This window comes from Cherax quadricarinatus, chromosome 20 (assembly GCF_038502225.1).
Source record: "Cherax quadricarinatus isolate ZL_2023a chromosome 20, ASM3850222v1, whole genome shotgun sequence".
NCBI lineage: Eukaryota > Metazoa > Arthropoda > Malacostraca > Decapoda > Parastacidae > Cherax > Cherax quadricarinatus.
The window spans coordinates 41,924,613-41,944,313 of NC_091311.1; the positions used below are offsets into that span (position 1 = coordinate 41,924,613).

Consider the following 19,701-nt stretch of genomic DNA (forward strand, 5'->3'; position numbering starts at 1 on the left):
CATACACTTGCAACATCTGCCACATTGCCCCCCTATCCACCCTGTCATACGCCTTTTCCAAATCCATAAATGCCACAAAGACCTCTTTAGCCTTATCTAAATACTGTTCACTTATATGTTTCACTGTAAACACCTGGTCCACACACCCCCTACCTTTCCTAAAGCCTCCTTGTTCATCTGCTATCCTATTCTCCGTCTTACTCTTAATTCTTTCAATTATAACTCTACCATACACTTTACCAGGTACACTCAACAGACTTATCCCCCTATAATTTTTGCACTCTCTTTTATCCCCTTTGCCTTTATACAAAGGAACTATGCATGCTCTCTGCCAATCCCTAGGTACCTTACCCTCTTCCATACATTTATTAAACAATTGCACCAACCACTCCAAAACTATATCCCCACCTGCTTTTAACATTTCTATCTTTATCCCATCAATCCCGGCTGCCTTACCCCCTTTCATTTTACCTACTGCCTCACGAACTTCCCCCACACTCACAACTGGCTCTTCCTCACTCCTACAAGATGTTATTCCTCCTTGCCCTATACACGAAATCACAGCTTCCCTATCTTCATCAACATTTAACAATTCCTCAAAATATTCCTTCCATCTTCCCAATACCTCTAACTCTCCATTTAATAACTCTCCTCTCCTATTTTTAACTGACAAATCCATTTGTTCTCTAGGCTTTCTTAACTTGTTAATCTCACTCCAAAACTTTTTCTTATTTTCAACAAAATTTGTTGATAACATCTCACCCACTCTCTCATTTGCTCTCTTTTTACATTGCTTCACCACTCTCTTAACCTCTCTCTTTTTCTCCATATACTCTTCCCTCCTTGCATCACTTCTACTTTGTAAAAACTTCTCATATGCTAACTTTTTCTCCCTTACTACTCTCTTTACATCATCATTCCACCAATCGCTCCTCTTCCCTCCTGCACCCACTTTCCTGTAACCACAAACTTCTGCTGAACACTCTAACACTACATTTTTAAACCTACCCCATACCTCTTCGACCCCATTGCCTATGCTCTCATTAGCCCATCTATCCTCCAATAGCTGTTTATATCTTACCCTAACTGCCTCCTCTTTTAGTTTATAAACCTTCACCTCTCTCTTCCCTGATGCTTCTATTCTCCTTGTATCCCATCTACCTTTTACTCTCAGTGTAGCTACAACTAGAAAGTGATCTGATATATCTGTGGCCCCTCTATAAACATGTACATCCTGAAGTCTACTCAACAGTCTTTTATCTACCAATACATAATCCAACAAACTACTGTCATTTCGCCCTACATCATATCGTGTATACTTATTTATCCTCTTTTTCTTAAAATATGTATTACCTATAACTAAACCCCTTTCTATACAAAGTTCAATCAAAGGGCTCCCATTATCATTTACACCTGGCACCCCAAACTTACCTACCACACCCTCTCTAAAAGTTTCTCCTACTTTAGCATTCAAGTCCCCTACCACAATTACTCTCTCACTTGGTTCAAAGGCTCCTATACATTCACTTAACATCTCCCAAAATCTCTCTCTCTCCTCTGCATTCCTCTCTTCTCCAGGTGCATACACGCTTATTATGACCCACTTCTCGCATCCAACCTTTACTTTAATCCACATAATTCTTGAATTTACACATTCATATTCTCATAAAAATAATATAATAAAAATAATAATAATAATAATAATAATAATAATAATAATAATAATAATAAATACGATAGAATTGAAGAAGGAAATTGTACAAAAATACGAGGGCTGAAGCAGTGGTGAAGGAAGTGGTTGACACATCGTCAGTGTGGCTTTGTTTATGCTGGAGTGAGTATTAGTCCCCGTGCTCTTCCAAACATTTCACAATAATTCACTGTATTTGGTGCTTGTAGACTGAGTGTGACTGGAGTGGTTGAGGCAGTTATAGAGGCAGTGGTAGAGGCAGTGATAGAGGCAGTGGTAGAGGCAGTTATAGAGGCAGTTATAGAGGCAGTGGTAGAGGCAGTTATAGAGGCAGTGGTAGAGGCAGTGATAGAGGCAGTGGTAGAGGCAGTTATAGAGGCAGTGGTAGAGGCAGTGGTAGAGGCAGTGGTAGAGGCAGTGGTAGAGGCAGTGGTATTATTATTACATTATTATAATCAAGGGGGAAGCGCTAAACCCCGGAGGATTATACAGCGCCTGGGGATGTGGGAAGGCATTCAGGCTTAATTCGGGGAACTGGAGCACAGATCTAATTCCCTAAATCAAGAGCCCCTCACCAACATCAAGGAACCTTCCTTGAGGGGAGAGGCAGTGGTAGAGGCAGTGATAGAGGCAGAGGCAGTTATAGAGGCACTGCCTCTACCACTGCCTCTACCACTGCCTCTATCACTGCCTCTATCACTGCCTCTACCACTGCCTCTACCACTGCCTCAACCACTCCAGTCACACTCAATCTACAAGCAAGCACCAAATACAATGAATTATTGTGAAATGTTTGGAAGAGCACGGAGACTAATACTCACTCCAGCATAAACAAAGCCACACTGAGGCTGCGTCAAGCACTTCCTTCACCACTGCTTCAACCCTTGTATTTTTGTACAATTTCCTTCTTCAATTCTATCGTATTTATTATTATTATTATTATTATTATTATATTATTATTATTATTATTATTATATTATTATATTATATTATTATTATATTATTATTATTATTATTATTATCATATTATTATTATTATATTGTAGGAGGTAGGTTACTGAAAGCAGTGAAGAGTTTTTACGAGGATAGTGAGGCTCAAGTTAGAGTATGTAGGAAAGAGGGAAATTATTTCCCAGTAAAAGTAGGCCTTAGACAAGGATGTGTGATGTCACCGTGGTTGTTTAATATATTTATAGATGGGGTTGTAAGAGAAGTAAATGCGAGGGTCTTGGCAAGAGGCGTGGAGTTAAAAGATAAAGAATCACACATAAAGTGGGAGTTGTCACAGTTCCTCTTTGCTGATGACACTGTGCTCTTGGGAGATTCTGAAGAGAAGTTGCAGAGATTGGTGGATGAATTTGGTAGGGTGTGCAAAAGAAGAAAATTGAAAGTGAATACAGGAAAGAGTAAGGTTATGAGGATAACAAAAAGATTAGGTGATGAAAGATTGGATATCAGATTGGAGGGAGAGAGTATGGAGGAGGTGAATGTATTCAGATATTTGGGAGTGGACGTGTCAGCGGATGGGTCTATGAAAGATGAGGTGAATCATAGAATTGATGAGGGGAAAAGGGTGAGTGGTGCACTTAGGAGTTTCTGGAGACAAAGAACTTTGTCCTTGGAGGCAAAAAGGGGAATGTATGAGAGTATAGTTTTACCAACGCTCTTATATGGGTGTGAAGCATGGGTGATGAATGTAGCAGCGAGGAGAAGGCTGGAGGCAGTGGAGATGTCATGTCTGAGAGCAATGTGTGGTGTGAATATAATGCAGAGAATTCGTAGTTTGGAAGTTAGGAGGAGGTGCGGGATTACCAAAACTGTTGTCCAGAGGGCTGAGGAAGGGTTGTTGAGGTGGTTCGGACATGTGGAGAGAATGGAGCGAAACAGAATAACTTCAAGAGTGTATCAGTCTGCAGTGGAAGGAAGGCGGGGTAGGGGTCGGCCTAGGAAAGGTTGGAGGGAGGGGGTAAAGGAGGTTTTGTGTGCGAGGGGCTTGGACTTCCAGCAGGCATGCGTGAGCGTGTTTGATAGGAGTGAATGGAGACAAATGGTTTTTAATACTTGACGTGCTGTTGGAGTGTGAGCAAAGTAACATTTATGAAGGGGTTCAGGGAAACCGGCAGGCCGGACTTGAGTCCTGGAGATGGGAAGTACAGTGCCTGCACTCTGAAGGAGGGGTGTTTATGTTGCAGTTTAAAAACTGTAGTGTAAAGCACCCTTCTGGCAAGACAGTGATGGAGTGAATGATGGTGAAAGTTTTTCTTTTTTGGGCCACCCTGCCTTGGTGGGAATCGGCCAGTGTGATAATAAAAAAAATAAAATAATTATTATATTATTATTATATTATTATTATTATTATTATTATTATTAGAAGTAGCAGAAATGTTTGATTCTTTGCTGTGTTCAAGAGTAAACACATGTCACCGTCCAATACCTGTCCGAATAGCCATTCTAATATGCAGTCATGGATCGGTTTACATTATTTATACTGTAGTTTAATAGCAAATAATGAACAAACAAAACACTCACCACACAGTGGTGGGAGGGCTGGCTGCCAGTTGTGGGGGGTCGGAGGGAGGGTAGTTGGGACTCGCATTGGTTGAGGCAGTGGTATTTAATAACATACATGTTATTAAGGCATAACGTATGTATTTAGTACAATTTACGACGTTTTCACATACTTTATGATTGTTCATGGTTGGACAAGTTAAGGAAGCAGCATTGTATTATATTTCCCTACAATATATTGGGGCACCAAACATTCAAGGTTTTTCAACATTCACGAGGCTCTTGATCCCCTAACCCTCGTGAATGTTGAGGGAGACCTGTACTCTTCCCTCCTTGCATCACTTCTACTTTGTAAAAACTTCTCATATGCTAACTTTTTCTCCCTTACTACTCTCTTCATATCATCATTCCACCAATCGTTCCTCTTCCCTCCCGCACCCACTTTCCTGTAACCACAAACTTCTGCTGAACACTCTAACACTACATTTTTAAACCTACCCCATACCTCTTCGACCCCATTGCCTATGCTCTCATTAGCCCATCTATCCTCCAATAGCTGTTTATATCTTACCCTAACTGCCTCCTCTTTTAGTTTATAAACTTTCACCTCTCTCTTCCCTGATGCTTCTATTCTCCTTGTATCCCATCTACCTTTTACTCTCAGTGTAGCTACAACTAGAAAGTGATCTGATATATCTGTGGCCCCTCTATAAACATGTACATCCTGAAGTCTACTCAACAGTCTTTTATCTACCAATACATAATCCAACAAACTACTGTCATTTTGCCCTACATCATATCTTGTATACTTATTTATCCTCTTTTTCTTAAAATATGTATTACCTATAACTAAACCCCTTTCTATACAAAGTTCAATCAAAGGGCTCCCATTATCATTTACACCTGGCACCCCAAACTTACCTACCACACCCTCTCTAAAAATTTCTCCTACTTTAGCATTCAGATCCCCTACCACAATTACTCTCTCACTTGGTTCAAAGGCTCCTATACATTCACTTAACATCTCCCAAAATCTCTCTCTCTCCTCTGCATTCCTCTCTTCTCCAGGTGCATACACGCTTATTATGACCCACTTCTCGCATCCAACCTTTACTTTAATCCACATAATTCTTGAATTTACACATTCATATTCTCTTTTCTCCTTCCATAACTGATCATTCAACATTACTGCTACCCCTTCCTTTGCTCTAACTCTATATATATATACATATATATAGTATATATATTCATTCATTCATATCAACTTCACAGTGCATTTAATACTTGAGAATTTACATAAAAATAAAACACCCAGGAGAAAAGTACATATTAACTCAAACCTTTAATACAGCAAGATGACGTTTTGTGTGTGTGAGAGTATGTTGAAGGTGTGCCCAGTGGAAATATCCCCATTGGAAATAAATCACCTCTGTCTGACTTTTTTGGGTTTATCCTAGGTAATCTACACACATGCTGCTATGTATGATAATTTATGTAACTGTATTTATGTGTACCTGTACCTGAATAAACTTACTAACATCCTCAGTAATAAAAGTTTGCTCTGCACCAAGTGTGTTACCACCTTATAACAGTAAGTTTATTCAGGTGTACACAAATACAGTTACACAGATTATCATACATAGCAGCATATGTGAAGAGAACCTAGGATACCCCTAAAAAGTCAGAGTGACTTATTTCCATTGGGGTCCTTTTGTTACCTTATCGATAATATTAACTTAATATAAAAATCAAATGTGGTAGATAAGAAATTATATAAAAATGACACATGAAACAATTATATAAAATATTGAATAAAAGATGATGAAGATAGAATAAGTAGACCACATGAATTATGACAATATAAAAAAAAAATAAGAATACTAAATTATAATAGATTTCACTCTGAAAATTAATTATCAATCTGTTGGAATACAATGAAAAATAGAAGACTAGAATATATATCAGAAATTCATAATCATCTCTAGGGAATGCATTTATTGGCCTAATAACAGATGCTTATCAATAGGGACTGTGTTCCTCCTTGGTGGGATAGCCAGACAGCCATTGCAAATAACAGTAGGCGATGCCAGGATCCGTTGTTTGCAGGGGCAAACAAGAGGTCAATGAATTTGGTAGCGGGTTGGGGGAGAGCTGCTTTGTGGATGTGTGTCAGCATCCTGGTGGATGTTAATTTGATTGCAGATTTTAGGTCCTCAGGTGAAGCTGCAGTAGCTGTCAGCTGTTTGCTGGGAGGGGCTGTTGGTTGTTCCTGCTTGGAGCTCTCTGGGAGCTTAGACATCCATTGTTTGTACAGATGTAGAGATTTGAGGGACTGAGTGCACACTCCCTGTGGCAGACCTGACAGTTGCCTTGTGGTCGAATTCCACAGCATTGGCTCTGTAGTGGAAGTTCCTGGTAACCCAGCATATCTTGTGACATTGCTGAGCATTGGAGAGTGCCAGCTCCTTGATAAGTTAGCTACTGCTGATAACCTTTTTTTTTTTGTTACAATAAATGCTTTCTTTAGTATAAATCATTTAGATTAGCTTAGGTTGTTAAGATATTGTTTGGAATTTTAACCCAGAGGGTTAGCCATCTAGGATAACCCAAGAAAGTCGGTACATCACTGAGGGCTGTGTCTTATTTCCACTGGGTTCCTTAAATCTTGTCCCTCAGGATGCCACCCACACCAGTCAACTAACACCCAGGTACCTACTTCCAGGTGAACAGGACAACAGGTGTAAGGAACATGCCCAATGTTTCCATCCATGTTGGAGGATCTCACCTTCAAGGACCATAACATTGTATCAATCGCATCTGCTAGAAAAATGACAGGATGGATAATGAGAACCTTCAAAACTAGGGATGCCAAGCCCATGATGACACTCTTCAGGTCGCTTGTTCTATCTAGGCTGGAATATTGCTGCACACTAACAGCACCTTTCAAGGCAGGTGAAGTTGCTGATCTAGAAAATATACAGGGAACCTTCATGGCACGCATAACGGAGATAAAACACCTCAATTACTGGGAACGCTTTAAGTTCCTGAACCTGTACTCCCTGGAATGCAGGTGGGAGAGATACATTATTATATTTAATTATTATTATCACACTGGCCGATTCCCACCAAGGCAGGGTGGCCCAAAAAAGAAAAACTTTCACCATCATTCACTCCATCACTGTCTTGCCAGAAGGGTGCTTTACACTACAGTTTTTAAACTGCAACATTAACACCCCTCCTTAAGAGTGCAGGCACTGTACTTCCCATCTCCAGGACTCAAGTCCGGCCTGCCGGTTTCCCCTGAACCCCTTCATAAATGTTACTTTGCTCACACTCCAACAGCACGTCAAGTATTAAAAACCATTTGACTCCATTCACTCCTATCAAACACGCTCACGCATGCCTGCTGGAAGTCCAAGCCCCTCGCACACAAAACCTCCTTTACCCCCTCCCTCCAACCTTTCCTAGGCCGACCCCTACCCCGCCTTCCTTCCACTACAGACTGATACACTCCTAGAGGGACTAGTACCGAACTTGCACACAAAAATCACTCACTACGAAAGCAAAAGACTTGGCAGACGATGCAACATCCCCCCAATGAAAAGCAGGGGTGTCACTAGCACGTTAAGAGACAACACAATAAGTGTCAGTGGCCCGAGACTGTTCAACTGCCTCCCAGCATACATAAGGGGGATTATGAATAGACCCCCTGGCTGTCTTCAAGCAGGCACTGGACAAGCACCTAAAGTCGGTGCCTGATCAGCCGGGCTGTGGCTCGTACGTTGGATTGCATGCAGCCAGCAGTAACAGCCTGGTTGATCAGGCTCTGATCCACCATGAGGCCTGGTCACAGACCGGGCCACGGGGGCGTTGACCCCGGACCTCTCTCCAGGTAAACTCCAGGTAAACTTTATGCCGAGGATCGAACCAGGGGCAGTATATGTCATTGTAGGTGAAGTTAGAACAATACTCACCTAATTGTGGTTGCAGGAGTAGTCATAGCTCCTGGCCCCGTGTTATACAGTAACGTAACATTAAAGTTCACTAAACTGAACTAGAATGAGAATAACATAAGTGAACATAGCAAAACTTGTCAGCGCATGCAACATTCCTCACCTTAACTTACTAAAAAATAAAATTACCACACATCTTCCGTAGATAACTGCTAACGCGGATACAAGTGACTATCAATCTGTCATAAACTCAAGTGAGACAAAGCTACCACTAACCTGGCCAGTAATACCAGTCAGTAGAGCTCGCTTGAATGCAGGACCGTCTTCCATAGTGCACTTATTGCAGCTATCCTTTATATGAAAAAAAAACCTGCATAGCAACTGAACTACATGACAAACATGTTGAGTTACCAGCCACTGTATATCACAGCTTGCTGCTGTTGTTGTGAGGAGTCTGCTCAGCCGCACACACTCTCTAACATGTTACAACAACAACAGCAGCAACAGACGAGTTATTGTTTAGAAGTGTTTAATTGTTAACAAGTTTGTTTGTCTTAAATGTGACGATGTGTAACCCGGGTAACACCGTCCTGACGTGTCTCAACTGTCAACACTAGCATACTGCAGGGACCCTGAGTGTACTACAGGGACCCTGAGTGTACTACAGGGACCCTGAGTGTACTACAGGGACCCTGAGTGTACTACAGGGACCCTGAGTGTGCTACAGGGACCCTGAGTGTACTACAGGGACCCTGAGTGTACTACAGGGACCCTGAGTGTACTACAGGGACCCTGAGTGTGCTACAGGGACCCTGAGTGTACTACAGGGACCCTGAGTGTGCTACAGGGACCCTGAGTGTACTACAGGGACCCTGAGTGTGCTACAGGGACCCTGAGTGTACTACAGGGACCCTGAGTGTACTACAGGGACCCTGAGTGTGCTACAGGGACCCTGAGTGTGCTACAGGGACCCTGAGTGTACTACAGGGACCCTGAGTGTACTACAGGGACCCTGAGTGTACTACAGGGACCCTGAGTGTGCTACAGGGACCCTGAGTGTACTACAGGGACCCTGAGTGTGCTACAGGGACCCTGAGTGTACTACAGGGACCCTGAGTGTGCTACAGGGACCCTGAGTGTACTACAGGGACCCTGAGTGTACTACAGGGACCCTGAGTGTGCTACAGGGACCCTGAGTGTGCTACAGGGACCCTGAGTGTGCTACAGGGACCCTGAGTGTACTACAGGGACCCTGAGTGTGCTACAGGGACCCTGAGTGTACTACAGGGACCCTGAGTGTACTACAGGGACCCTGAGTGTGCTACAGGGACCCTGAGTGTGCTACAGGGACCCTGAGTGTGCTACAGGGACCCTGAGTGTACTACAGGGACCCTGAGTGTACTACAGGGACCCTGAGTGTGCTACAGGGACCCTGAGTGTACTACAGGGACCCTGAGTGTACTACAGGGACCCTGAGTGTACTACAGGGACCCTGAGTGTACTACAGGGACCCTGAGTGTGCTACAGGGACCCTGAGTGTACTACAGGGACCCTGAGTGTACTACAGGGACCCTGAGTGTACTACAGGGACCCTGAGTGTACTACAGGGACCCTGAGTGTGCTACAGGGACCCTGAGTGTGCTATAGGGACCCTGAGTGTGCTACAGGGACCCTGAGTGTACTACAGGGACCCTGAGTGTACTACAGCGACCCTGAGTGTACTACAGGGACCCTGAGTGCTACAGGGACCCTGAGTGTGCTACAGGGACCCTGAGTGTGCTACAGGGACCCTGAGTGTGCTACAGGGACCCTGAGTGTACTACAGGGACCCTGAGTGTACTACAGCGACCCTGAGTGTACTACAGGGACCCTGAGTGCTACAGGGACCCTGAGTGTGCTACAGGGACCCTGAGTGTACTACAGGGACCCTGAGTGTACTACAGGAACCCTGAGTGTACTACAGGGACCCTGAGTGTACTACAGGGACCCTGAGTGTACTACAGGGACCCTGAGTGTGCTACAGGGACCCTGAGTGTGCTATAGGGACCCTGAGTGTGCTACAGGGACCCTGAGTGTACTACAGGGACCCTGAGTGTACTACAGCGACCCTGAGTGTACTACAGGGACCCTGAGTGCTACAGGGACCCTGAGTGTGCTACAGGGACCCTGAGTGTGCTACAGGGACCCTGAGTGTGCTACAGGGACCCTGAGTGTACTACAGGGACCCTGAGTGTACTACAGCGACCCTGAGTGTACTACAGGGACCCTGAGTGCTACAGGGACCCTGAGTGTGCTACAGGGACCCTGAGTGTACTGCAGGGACCCTGAGTGTACTACAGGGACCCTGAGTGTACTACAGGGACCCCGAGTGTACTACAGGAACCCTGAGTGTACTACAGGGACCCTGAGTGTGCTACAGGGACCCTGAGTGTGCTACAGGGACCCTGAGTGTACTACAGGGACCCTGAGTGTACTACAGCGACCCTGAGTGTACTACAGGGAACCTGAGAGTGCTACAGGGACCCTTAGGGTGCTACAGGGACCCTGAGTGTGTTATGGGGACCCTGAGTGTACTACAGGGACCCTGGGTGTACTACAGGGACCCTGAGTGTACTACAGGGTAAACACGAGGAAATTAAATCTTCATCAGAGTACAAAACAAATTCTGGCCACAAAATAGAGCGAACCACCACGTCAAAGACCTGGGAGTGATCATGTCGGAGGATCTCACCTTCAAGGACCATAACATTGTATCAATCGCATCTGCTAGAAAAATGACAGGATGGATAATGAGAACCTTCAAAACTAGGGAGGCCAAGCCCATGATGACACTCTTCAGGTCACTTGTTCTATCTAGGCTGGAATATTGCTGCACACTAACAGCACCTTTCAAGGCAGGTGAAATTGCTGACCTAGAAAATGTACAGAGAACCTTCACGGCGCGCATAACGGAGATAAAACACCTCAATTACTGGGAGCGCTTGAGGTTCCTAAACCTGTATTCCCTGGAACGCAGGCGGGAGAGATACATGATTATATACACCTGGAAAATCCTAGAGGGACTAGTACAGAACTTGCACACGAAAATCACTCACTACGAAAGCAAAAGGCTTGGCAGACGATGCAACATCCCCCCAATGAAAAGCAGGGGTGTCACTAGCACGTTAAGAGACCATACAATAAGTGTCAGGGGCCCGAGACTGTTCAACTGCCTCCCAGCATACATAAGGGGGATTACCAATAGACCCCTGGTAGTCTTCAAGCTGGCACTGGACAAGCACCTAAAGTCGGTTCCTGACCAGCCGGGCTGTGGCTCGTACGTTGGTTTGCGTGCAGCCAGCAGTAACAGCCTGGTTGATCAGGCTCTGATCCACCAGGAGGCCTGGTCACAGACCGGACCGCGGGGGCGTTGACCCCCGGAACTCTCTCCAGGTAAACAGGGACCCTGAGTGTACTACAGGGACCCTGAGTGTGCTACAGGGACCTTGAGTGTGCTACAGGGACCCTTAGGGTGCTACAGGGACCCGAGTGTGCTACAGGGACCCTTAGGGTGCTTCAGGGACCCTGAGTGTGCTGCAGGGACCCTGAGTGTACTACAGGGACGCTTAGGGTGCTACAGGGACCCTGAGTGTACTTCAGGGACCCTTAGGGTGCTACAGGGACCCTGGGTGTGCTACAGGGACCCTGAGTGTGCTACAGGGACCCTGAGTGTGCTGCAGGGACCCTGAGTGTACATGGACCCTTAGGGTGCTACAGGGACCCCTGAGTGTGCTGCAGGGACCCTGAGTGTACTACAGGGACCCTGAGTGTACTACAGGGACCCTTAGGGTGCTACAGGGACCCTGAGTGTACTACAGGGACCCTTAGAGTGCTACAGGTACCCTGAGTATGCTACAGGGACCCTGAGTGTGCTGCAGGGACCCTTGGTGCTATAGGGACCCTGAGTATGCTACAGGGACCCTGAGTGCACTACTCGGACCCTTAGTGTGCTACAGGGACCCTTGGTGCTACAGGGACCCTGAGTGCACTACACGGACCCTTAGTGTGCCACAGGGACCCTTGGTGCTAAAGGGACCCTGATTATGCTACAGGGACCCTTGGTGTTATAGGGACCCTGAATGTCCTACAGGGACCCTTGGTGCTATAGGGACCCTGAGTGTGCTACAAGGACCCTTGGTGCTATTGGGACCGTGAGTGTGCTACAGGGACCCTTGGTGCTATAGGGACCCTGAGTGTGTTATAGGGACCCTTGGTGCTATAGGGACCCTGAGTGTGCTAGAGGGACCGTGAGTGTGCTACAGAGACCCTGGGTGCTATAGGGACCCTTAGTGTGCTACAGGTACCCTGAGTGTGCTACAGGTACCCTGAGTGTGCTACAGGTACCCTGAGTGTACTACAGGGACCCCTGAGTGTAATACAGGTATCCTGGAAGTACTACAGTAGTATGTTACAGGGACCCTGAGTGTACTTAGGTACCCTATAGCACACTCATGGCAGGGCCATGAGTGTGCTATAGGGACCCCTGAGTGTGGCCCGGTGGCCTGGTGGCTGTGGCCCGGTGGCCTGGTGGCTGTGGCCCGGTGGCCTGGTGGCTGTGGCCCGGTGGCCTGGTGGCTAAAGCTCCCGCTTCACACACGGAGGGCCCGGGTTCGATTCGACACGTTTCCTTACACCTGTTGTCCTGTTCACCTAGCAGCATACAGGTACCTGGGTGTTAGTCGACTGGTGTGGGTCGCATCCTGGGGGACAAGATTAAGGACCCCAATGGAAATAAGTTAGACAGTCCTCGATGACGCACTAACTTTCTTGGGTTATCCTGGGTGGCTAACCCTCCGGGGTTAAAAATCCGAACGAAATCTTATCTTATTTTACAGAGACCCTGAGTGTGCTACAGGGACCCTGGGTGCTACAGAGACCCTGAGTGTGCTCCAGGGACCCTGGGTGTAATACAAGGACCCTGGGTGCTATAGGGACCCTGAGTGTGCTACAGGGACCCTGAGTGTGCTACAGGGACCCTGAGTGTACTACAGGGACCCTGAGTGTACCACAGGGACCCTGAGTGTACCACAGGGACCCTGAGTGTACCACAGGAACCCTGAGTGTACCACAGGAATCCTGAATGTACCACAAGGACCCTGAGTGTACCACAGGGACTCTGAGCGTATCACAGGGACCCTGAGTGTGCTACAGGGACCCTGAGTGTGCTACAGGGACCCTGAGTGTGCTACAGCGACCCTGAGTGTGCTACAGGGACCCTGGGTGCTACAGAGACCCTGATTGTGTTGCAGGGACTCCTGAGTGTACTACAGGGACCCATGAGTGTACTACATGGATCCTGAATGTGCTACAAGGACCCTGAGTGTACATAAAAACACAGGTGAAGGGAATATTACTATAAGTACAGCGTCTCCGATGATGACCTAATTGTAAGTACTGCTGCAACAACATACAAGGAACTTACAGTAATAAGAAAACTGATGGTGACAACAACGAAATGGACCAAATATGAAGAAAAGAGAACGACCGGCATTCAAATACCAGTCGTGCTACAAGACGTAAGATAAGATAAGATTTTCTTTGGATTTTTAACCCCGGAGGGTTAGCCACTCAGGATAACCCAAGAAAGTCAGTGCGTCATCGAGGACTGTAGCTTATTTCCATTGGGGTCCTCACAATCTTGTCCCCCAGGATGCGACCCACACCAATTGACTAATACCCAGGTACCTATTAGCTGCTAGGTGAGCATGACAACAGGAGTAAGGAAACGCGTCGAAATGTTTTCACCCGCTGGGAATCGAACCTGGGCCCTCTGTGTGTGAAGCGGGAGCTTTAGCCACCAGGCCAGACAAGCAGCGTTTTCCATTACACTGAAGTAACTGACCTCCATATCAACTGCACCACTGTTCAATGGGAAGACAACATAGGAGAAAACCTAACAACAAAACTCCAAGGAAACTGACAGGTCTGTAGTAACGGGTTTTTCCCTCAGTGCCAAATGAGGGAAGGAAGTGAACATTTAAACATGGATGACTGGCATTCAAACACCAGCTGCTACAAGACGTACAACTAGGTAAGCGACGTTCTCAACTATACTGACAGCTGACCATCATATCAACTGCACCAGTGTTAATGGGAGGGAAACAGCCTGTCTCCCTACCGGCTGCATCAAATACCTTTAACACAGGCTCTGCTAAGTTTAAAACATACTATACCAATAACCCCAAACAGCTGTCAACTAGTAAGTGTATCTCATGACTTCGTGCAAAAAGAACTAAGCAGGTTAAACCCAGCTAAGAGCATCCCGTCTAAGTTCCTGAAACATCCCGCCTAAGTTCCTGAAACATCCCGTCTAGGTTCCTGAAAGATGATGCCTCTGAACAGCCAACCCCCATTGCTCACATAAAAAATTTGTCCATCATCACTAATACCGTAATGGAAGAGTTCAAGGAGGTCGGAGTTACTCCTATTTTCAAGAAAAATAGTAGGTCTGATATCAGCAACTATAGGCCTGTTATTATACTCAGTGTAATATCCAAAATTCTAGAGAGGGCGGTGTACTGTTAAGTAGTTAAGTGCCTTAATGACAACAACATTCTTCATAGATACCAGTCAGGCTTTAGGAGATCTTACTCAACCAACACCCCCCTAATTAATTTGATGGATTACATGAGAATTGAAATGTCGATTGGGAACCTCATAGGAATGGTAACCTTAGACTTGCAAAAGACTTTCGATACTGTCAACCATAATATATCAGAACCCCTGCCGATAGCATTTATTTATTTATTTATTTATTACAATTTGAGCACACATACAAAGGTACAAAAAAATACAGATAAGAGCAGCATGCCAAAGCCACTTATACTATGCATAGCATTACGGGCTGAGTTCCCAAGGTAGTATTCTGGGTCCCTTAGTATTCCTGTTATGTAAACGACATGCCCATCAGTGCCAAGTGCAAACTCCTACTGTATGCGGATGAAAGTGCTCTGTTAGTGTCAGGTAGACAACAAACTATCGTTACACCTCGGGAAAACGGAAGCCATATTCTTTGGCACGAAACAAACTGAGAAGGGTGAATAATTTTAACGTCCGATGTAATGGGGAACCCATCACTTCAGTTTCCTCAGTAAAATATCTGGGAATCCTCTTTGGCCCATGCATGTCAGGAGAATTGATAGGGAACAGTGTAGCAAAGAAAGTGAATGCTAGACTGACGTTCCTCTACAGACAAGGGATCAGAATTGGAAGCTGAAGACTCAGATGAGTCAAAGGGATGTTAGGAAGTATTTCTTCAGCCACAGAGTTGTTAGGAAATGGAATAGTCTGGCAAGCAATGTAGTGGAGGCAGGAACCATACATAGTTTAAAGATGAGGTATGATAAAGCTCATGGAGCAGGGAGGGGGAGGACCCAGTAGCGGTCAGTGAAGTGGCGGGGTCAGGAGCTGAGTCTCGACCCCTGCAACCACAATTAGGTGAATCAGACAAGCACAGTGTCTACCTACTAAGGCTCGCAGGACCCTATGTCTAGCCCTTATACAATGTCATATGGACTACGCTTGCTCTTCCTTGTACTCTGCCTTGACAAAAAAATAAAAATGAAAAATAGACTGCAAATCACCCAGAACAAAATGGTAGGATTCATCCTGGACCTGAGTCCAAGAGAGCATGTAGACCAGGATGAATTACGATAACTGGATATGCTGAATGTTGAAGATAGTAAAACAGCTGAAGTTAAATCAAGTTTATAAATTTGCTCACAAACAGTGTCCAGATTATCTTGTTGCCAATTCTGTCAAGGTTGGGAACCAAAGCAATCATGGTACTAGGAGGAGAGAGCACAACTTTGTAGTAGCCACAGCCAGTGGCCAGGCTTTAAACACCTTTTAATGTACAGCAATAAAGGAATGGAACGGACTGCCTGCACATGTTAAAGCCAGTCACAGTATGAGCCAGTACAAGAAGAGAACCAAGAGGTACCTAATGAATGTAGTGACAGAAAGAGAGGAGAATGATTTTTTATATTTTTAGCGAACACACATGTAAATACAAATAACTCATTTTACCTTATTCCTAGTATATATCTTTTATTTTTTTATAGTATAGTATAATAATAACATATTATCTCCTTTATAGTATAATAAGGTATTAAAAGAACCCCTATGGAAATAAGTCATTTTGTCTGACTTTTTGGGGTTTTCCTGGGTTCTCTACACATATGTTGCTATGTATGATAATCAATATAACTGTATTTGTGTATACCTGAATAAACTTACTTAGTCTCCTCCTCCCAGCCAGAACCATAATGTAACCCTGGGATCTTTCAACTACCACCCTCACCATGATGTACCTCTGGGATCTTTCAACTACCACCCTCACCATGATGTACCTCTGGGATCTTTCAACTACCACCCTCACCATGATGTATCTCTGGGATCTTTCAACTACCACCCTCACCATGATGTACCTCTGGGATCTTTCAACTACCACCCTCACCATGATGTACCTCTGGGATCTTTCAACTACCACCCTCACCATTATGTATCTCTGGGATCTTTCAACTACCACCCTCACCATGATGTACCTCTGGGATCTTTCAACTACCACCCTCACCATGATGTATCTCTGGGATCTTTCAACTACCACCCTCACCATGATGTACCTCTGGGATCTTTCAACTACCACCCTCACCATGATGTATCTCTGGGATCTTTCAACTACCACCCTCACCATGATGTATCTCTGGGATGTTTCAACTACCACCCTCACCATGATGTACCTCTGGGATCTTTCAACTACCACCCTCACCATGATGTACCTCTGGGATCTTTCAACTACCACCCTCACCATGATGTATCTCTGGGATCTTTCAACTACCACCCACACCATGATGTACCTCTGGGATCTTTCAACTACCACCCACATCATGATGTACCTCTGGGATCTTTCAACTACCACCCTCACCATGATGTACCTCTGGGATCTTTCAACTACCACCCTCACCATGATGTATCTCTGGGATCTTTCAACTACCACCCTCACCATGATGTACCTCTGGGATCTTTCAACTACCACCCTCACCATGATGTATCTCTGGGATCTTTCAACTACCACCCACACCATGATGTACCTCTGGGATCTTTCAACTACCACCCACATCATGATGTACCTCTGGGATCTTTCAACTACCACCCTCACCATGATGTACCTCTGGGATCTTTCAACCACCACCCTCACCATAATGTATCTCTGGGATCTTTCAACTACCACCCTCACCATGATGTACCTCTGGGATCTTTCAACTACCACCCTCACCATGATGTACCTCTGGGATCTTTCAACTACCACCCTCACCATGATGTACCTCTGGGATCTTTCAACTACCACCCTCACCATGATGTACCTCTGGGATCTTTCAACTACCACCCTCACCATTATGTATCTCTGGGATCTTTCAACTACCACCCTCACCATGATGTACCTCTGGGATCTTTCAACTACCACCCTCACCATGATGTATCTCTGGGATCTTTCAACTACCACCCTCACCATGATGTACCTCTGGGATCTTTCAACTACCACCCTCACCATGATGTATCTCTGGGATCTTTCAACTACCACCCTCACCATGATGTATCTCTGGGATGTTTCAACTACCACCCTCACCATGATGTACCTCTGGGATCTTTCAACTACCACCCTCACCATGATGTACCTCTGGGATCTTTCAACTACCATCCTCACCATGATGTATCTCTGGGATCTTTCAACTACCACCCACACCATGATGTACCTCTGGGATCTTTCAACTACCACCCACATCATGATGTACCTCTGGGATCTTTCAACTACCACCCTCACCATGATGTACCTCTGGGATCTTTCAACTACCACCCTCACCATGATGTATCTCTGGGATCTTTCAACTACCACCCACACCATGATGTACCTCTGGGATCTTTCAACTACCACCCACATCATGATGTACCTCTGGGATCTTTCAACTACCACCCTCACCATAATGTATCTCTGGGATCTTTCAACTACCACCCTCACCATGATGTACCTCTGGGATCTTTCAACTACCACCCTCACCATGATGTACCTCTGGGATCTTTCAACTACCACCCTCACCATGATGTATCTCTGGGATCTTTCAACTACCACCCTCACCATGATGTATCTCTGGGATCTTTCAACTACCACCCACACCATGATGTACCTCTGGGATCTTTCAACTACCACCCTCACCATGATGTACCTCTGGGATCTTTCAACCACCACCCTCACCATAATGTATCTCTGGGATCTTTCAACTACCACCCTCACCATGATGTACCTCTGGGATCTTTCAACTACCACCCTCACCATGATGTACCTCTGGGATCTTTCAACTACCACCCTCACCATGATGTACCTCTGGGATCTTTCAACTACCACCCTCACCATGATGTACCTCTGGGATCTTTCAACTACCACCCTCACCATTATGTATCTCTGGGATCTTTCAACTACCACCCTCACCATGATGTACCTCTGGGATCTTTCAACTACCACCCTCACCATGATGTATCTCTGGGATCTTTCAACTACCACCCTCACCATGATGTACCTCTGGGATCTTTCAACTACCACCCTCACCATGATGTATCTCTGGGATCTTTCAACTACCACCCTCACCATGATGTATCTCTGGGATGTTTCAACTACCACCCTCACCATGATGTACCTCTGGGATCTTTCAACTACCACCCTCACCATGATGTACCTCTGGGATCTTTCAACTACCATCCTCACCATGATGTATCTCTGGGATCTTTCAACTACCACCCACACCATGATGTACCTCTGGGATCTTTCAACTACCACCCACATCATGATGTACCTCTGGGATCTTTCAACTACCACCCTCACCATGATGTACCTCTGGGATCTTTCAACTACCACCCTCACCATGATGTATCTCTGGGATCTTTCAACTACCACCCACACCATGATGTACCTCTGGGATCTTTCAACTACCACCCACATCATGATGTACCTCTGGGATCTTTCAACTACCACCCTCACCATGATGTACCTCTGGGATCTTTCAACCACCACCCTCACCATAATGTATCTCTGGGATCTTTCAACTACCACCCTCACCATGATGTACCTCTGGGATCTTTCAACTACCACCCTCACCATGATGTACCTCTGGGATCTTTCAACTACCACCCTCACCATGATGTATCTCTGGGATCTTTCAACTACCACCCTCACCATGATGTATCTCTGGGATCTTTCAACTACCACCCACACCATGATGTACCTCTGGGATCTTTCAACTACCACCCTCACCATGATGTACCTCTGGGATCTTTCAACTACCACCCACACCATGATGTACCTCTGGGATCTTTCAACTACCACCCTCACCATGATGTATCTCTGGGATCTTTCAACTACCACCCTCACCATGATGTATCTCTGGGATCTTTCAACTACCACCCTCACCATGATGTATCTCTGGGATCTTTCAACTACCACCCTCACCATGATGTATC

At 45.6% G+C, this 19,701-nt stretch overlaps 1 protein-coding gene across 8 annotated transcripts in view; it reads right to left on the reverse strand.

Annotated features, from left to right (window-relative positions):
- Gmd (GDP-mannose 4,6 dehydratase) overlaps window positions 1-19,701 on the reverse strand; it is a gene marked incomplete at its 3' end in the record, with an annotated part of 108,607 nt that overhangs the window by 39,566 nt on the left and 49,340 nt on the right. The window contains 1 exon segment of one of the 8 annotated variants that reach the window (XM_070086994.1): window positions 8,428-8,805. In XM_070086994.1, coding sequence (XP_069943095.1) covers window positions 8,428-8,481 — 54 coding nt within the window. 8 annotated transcript variants of the gene reach the window in all.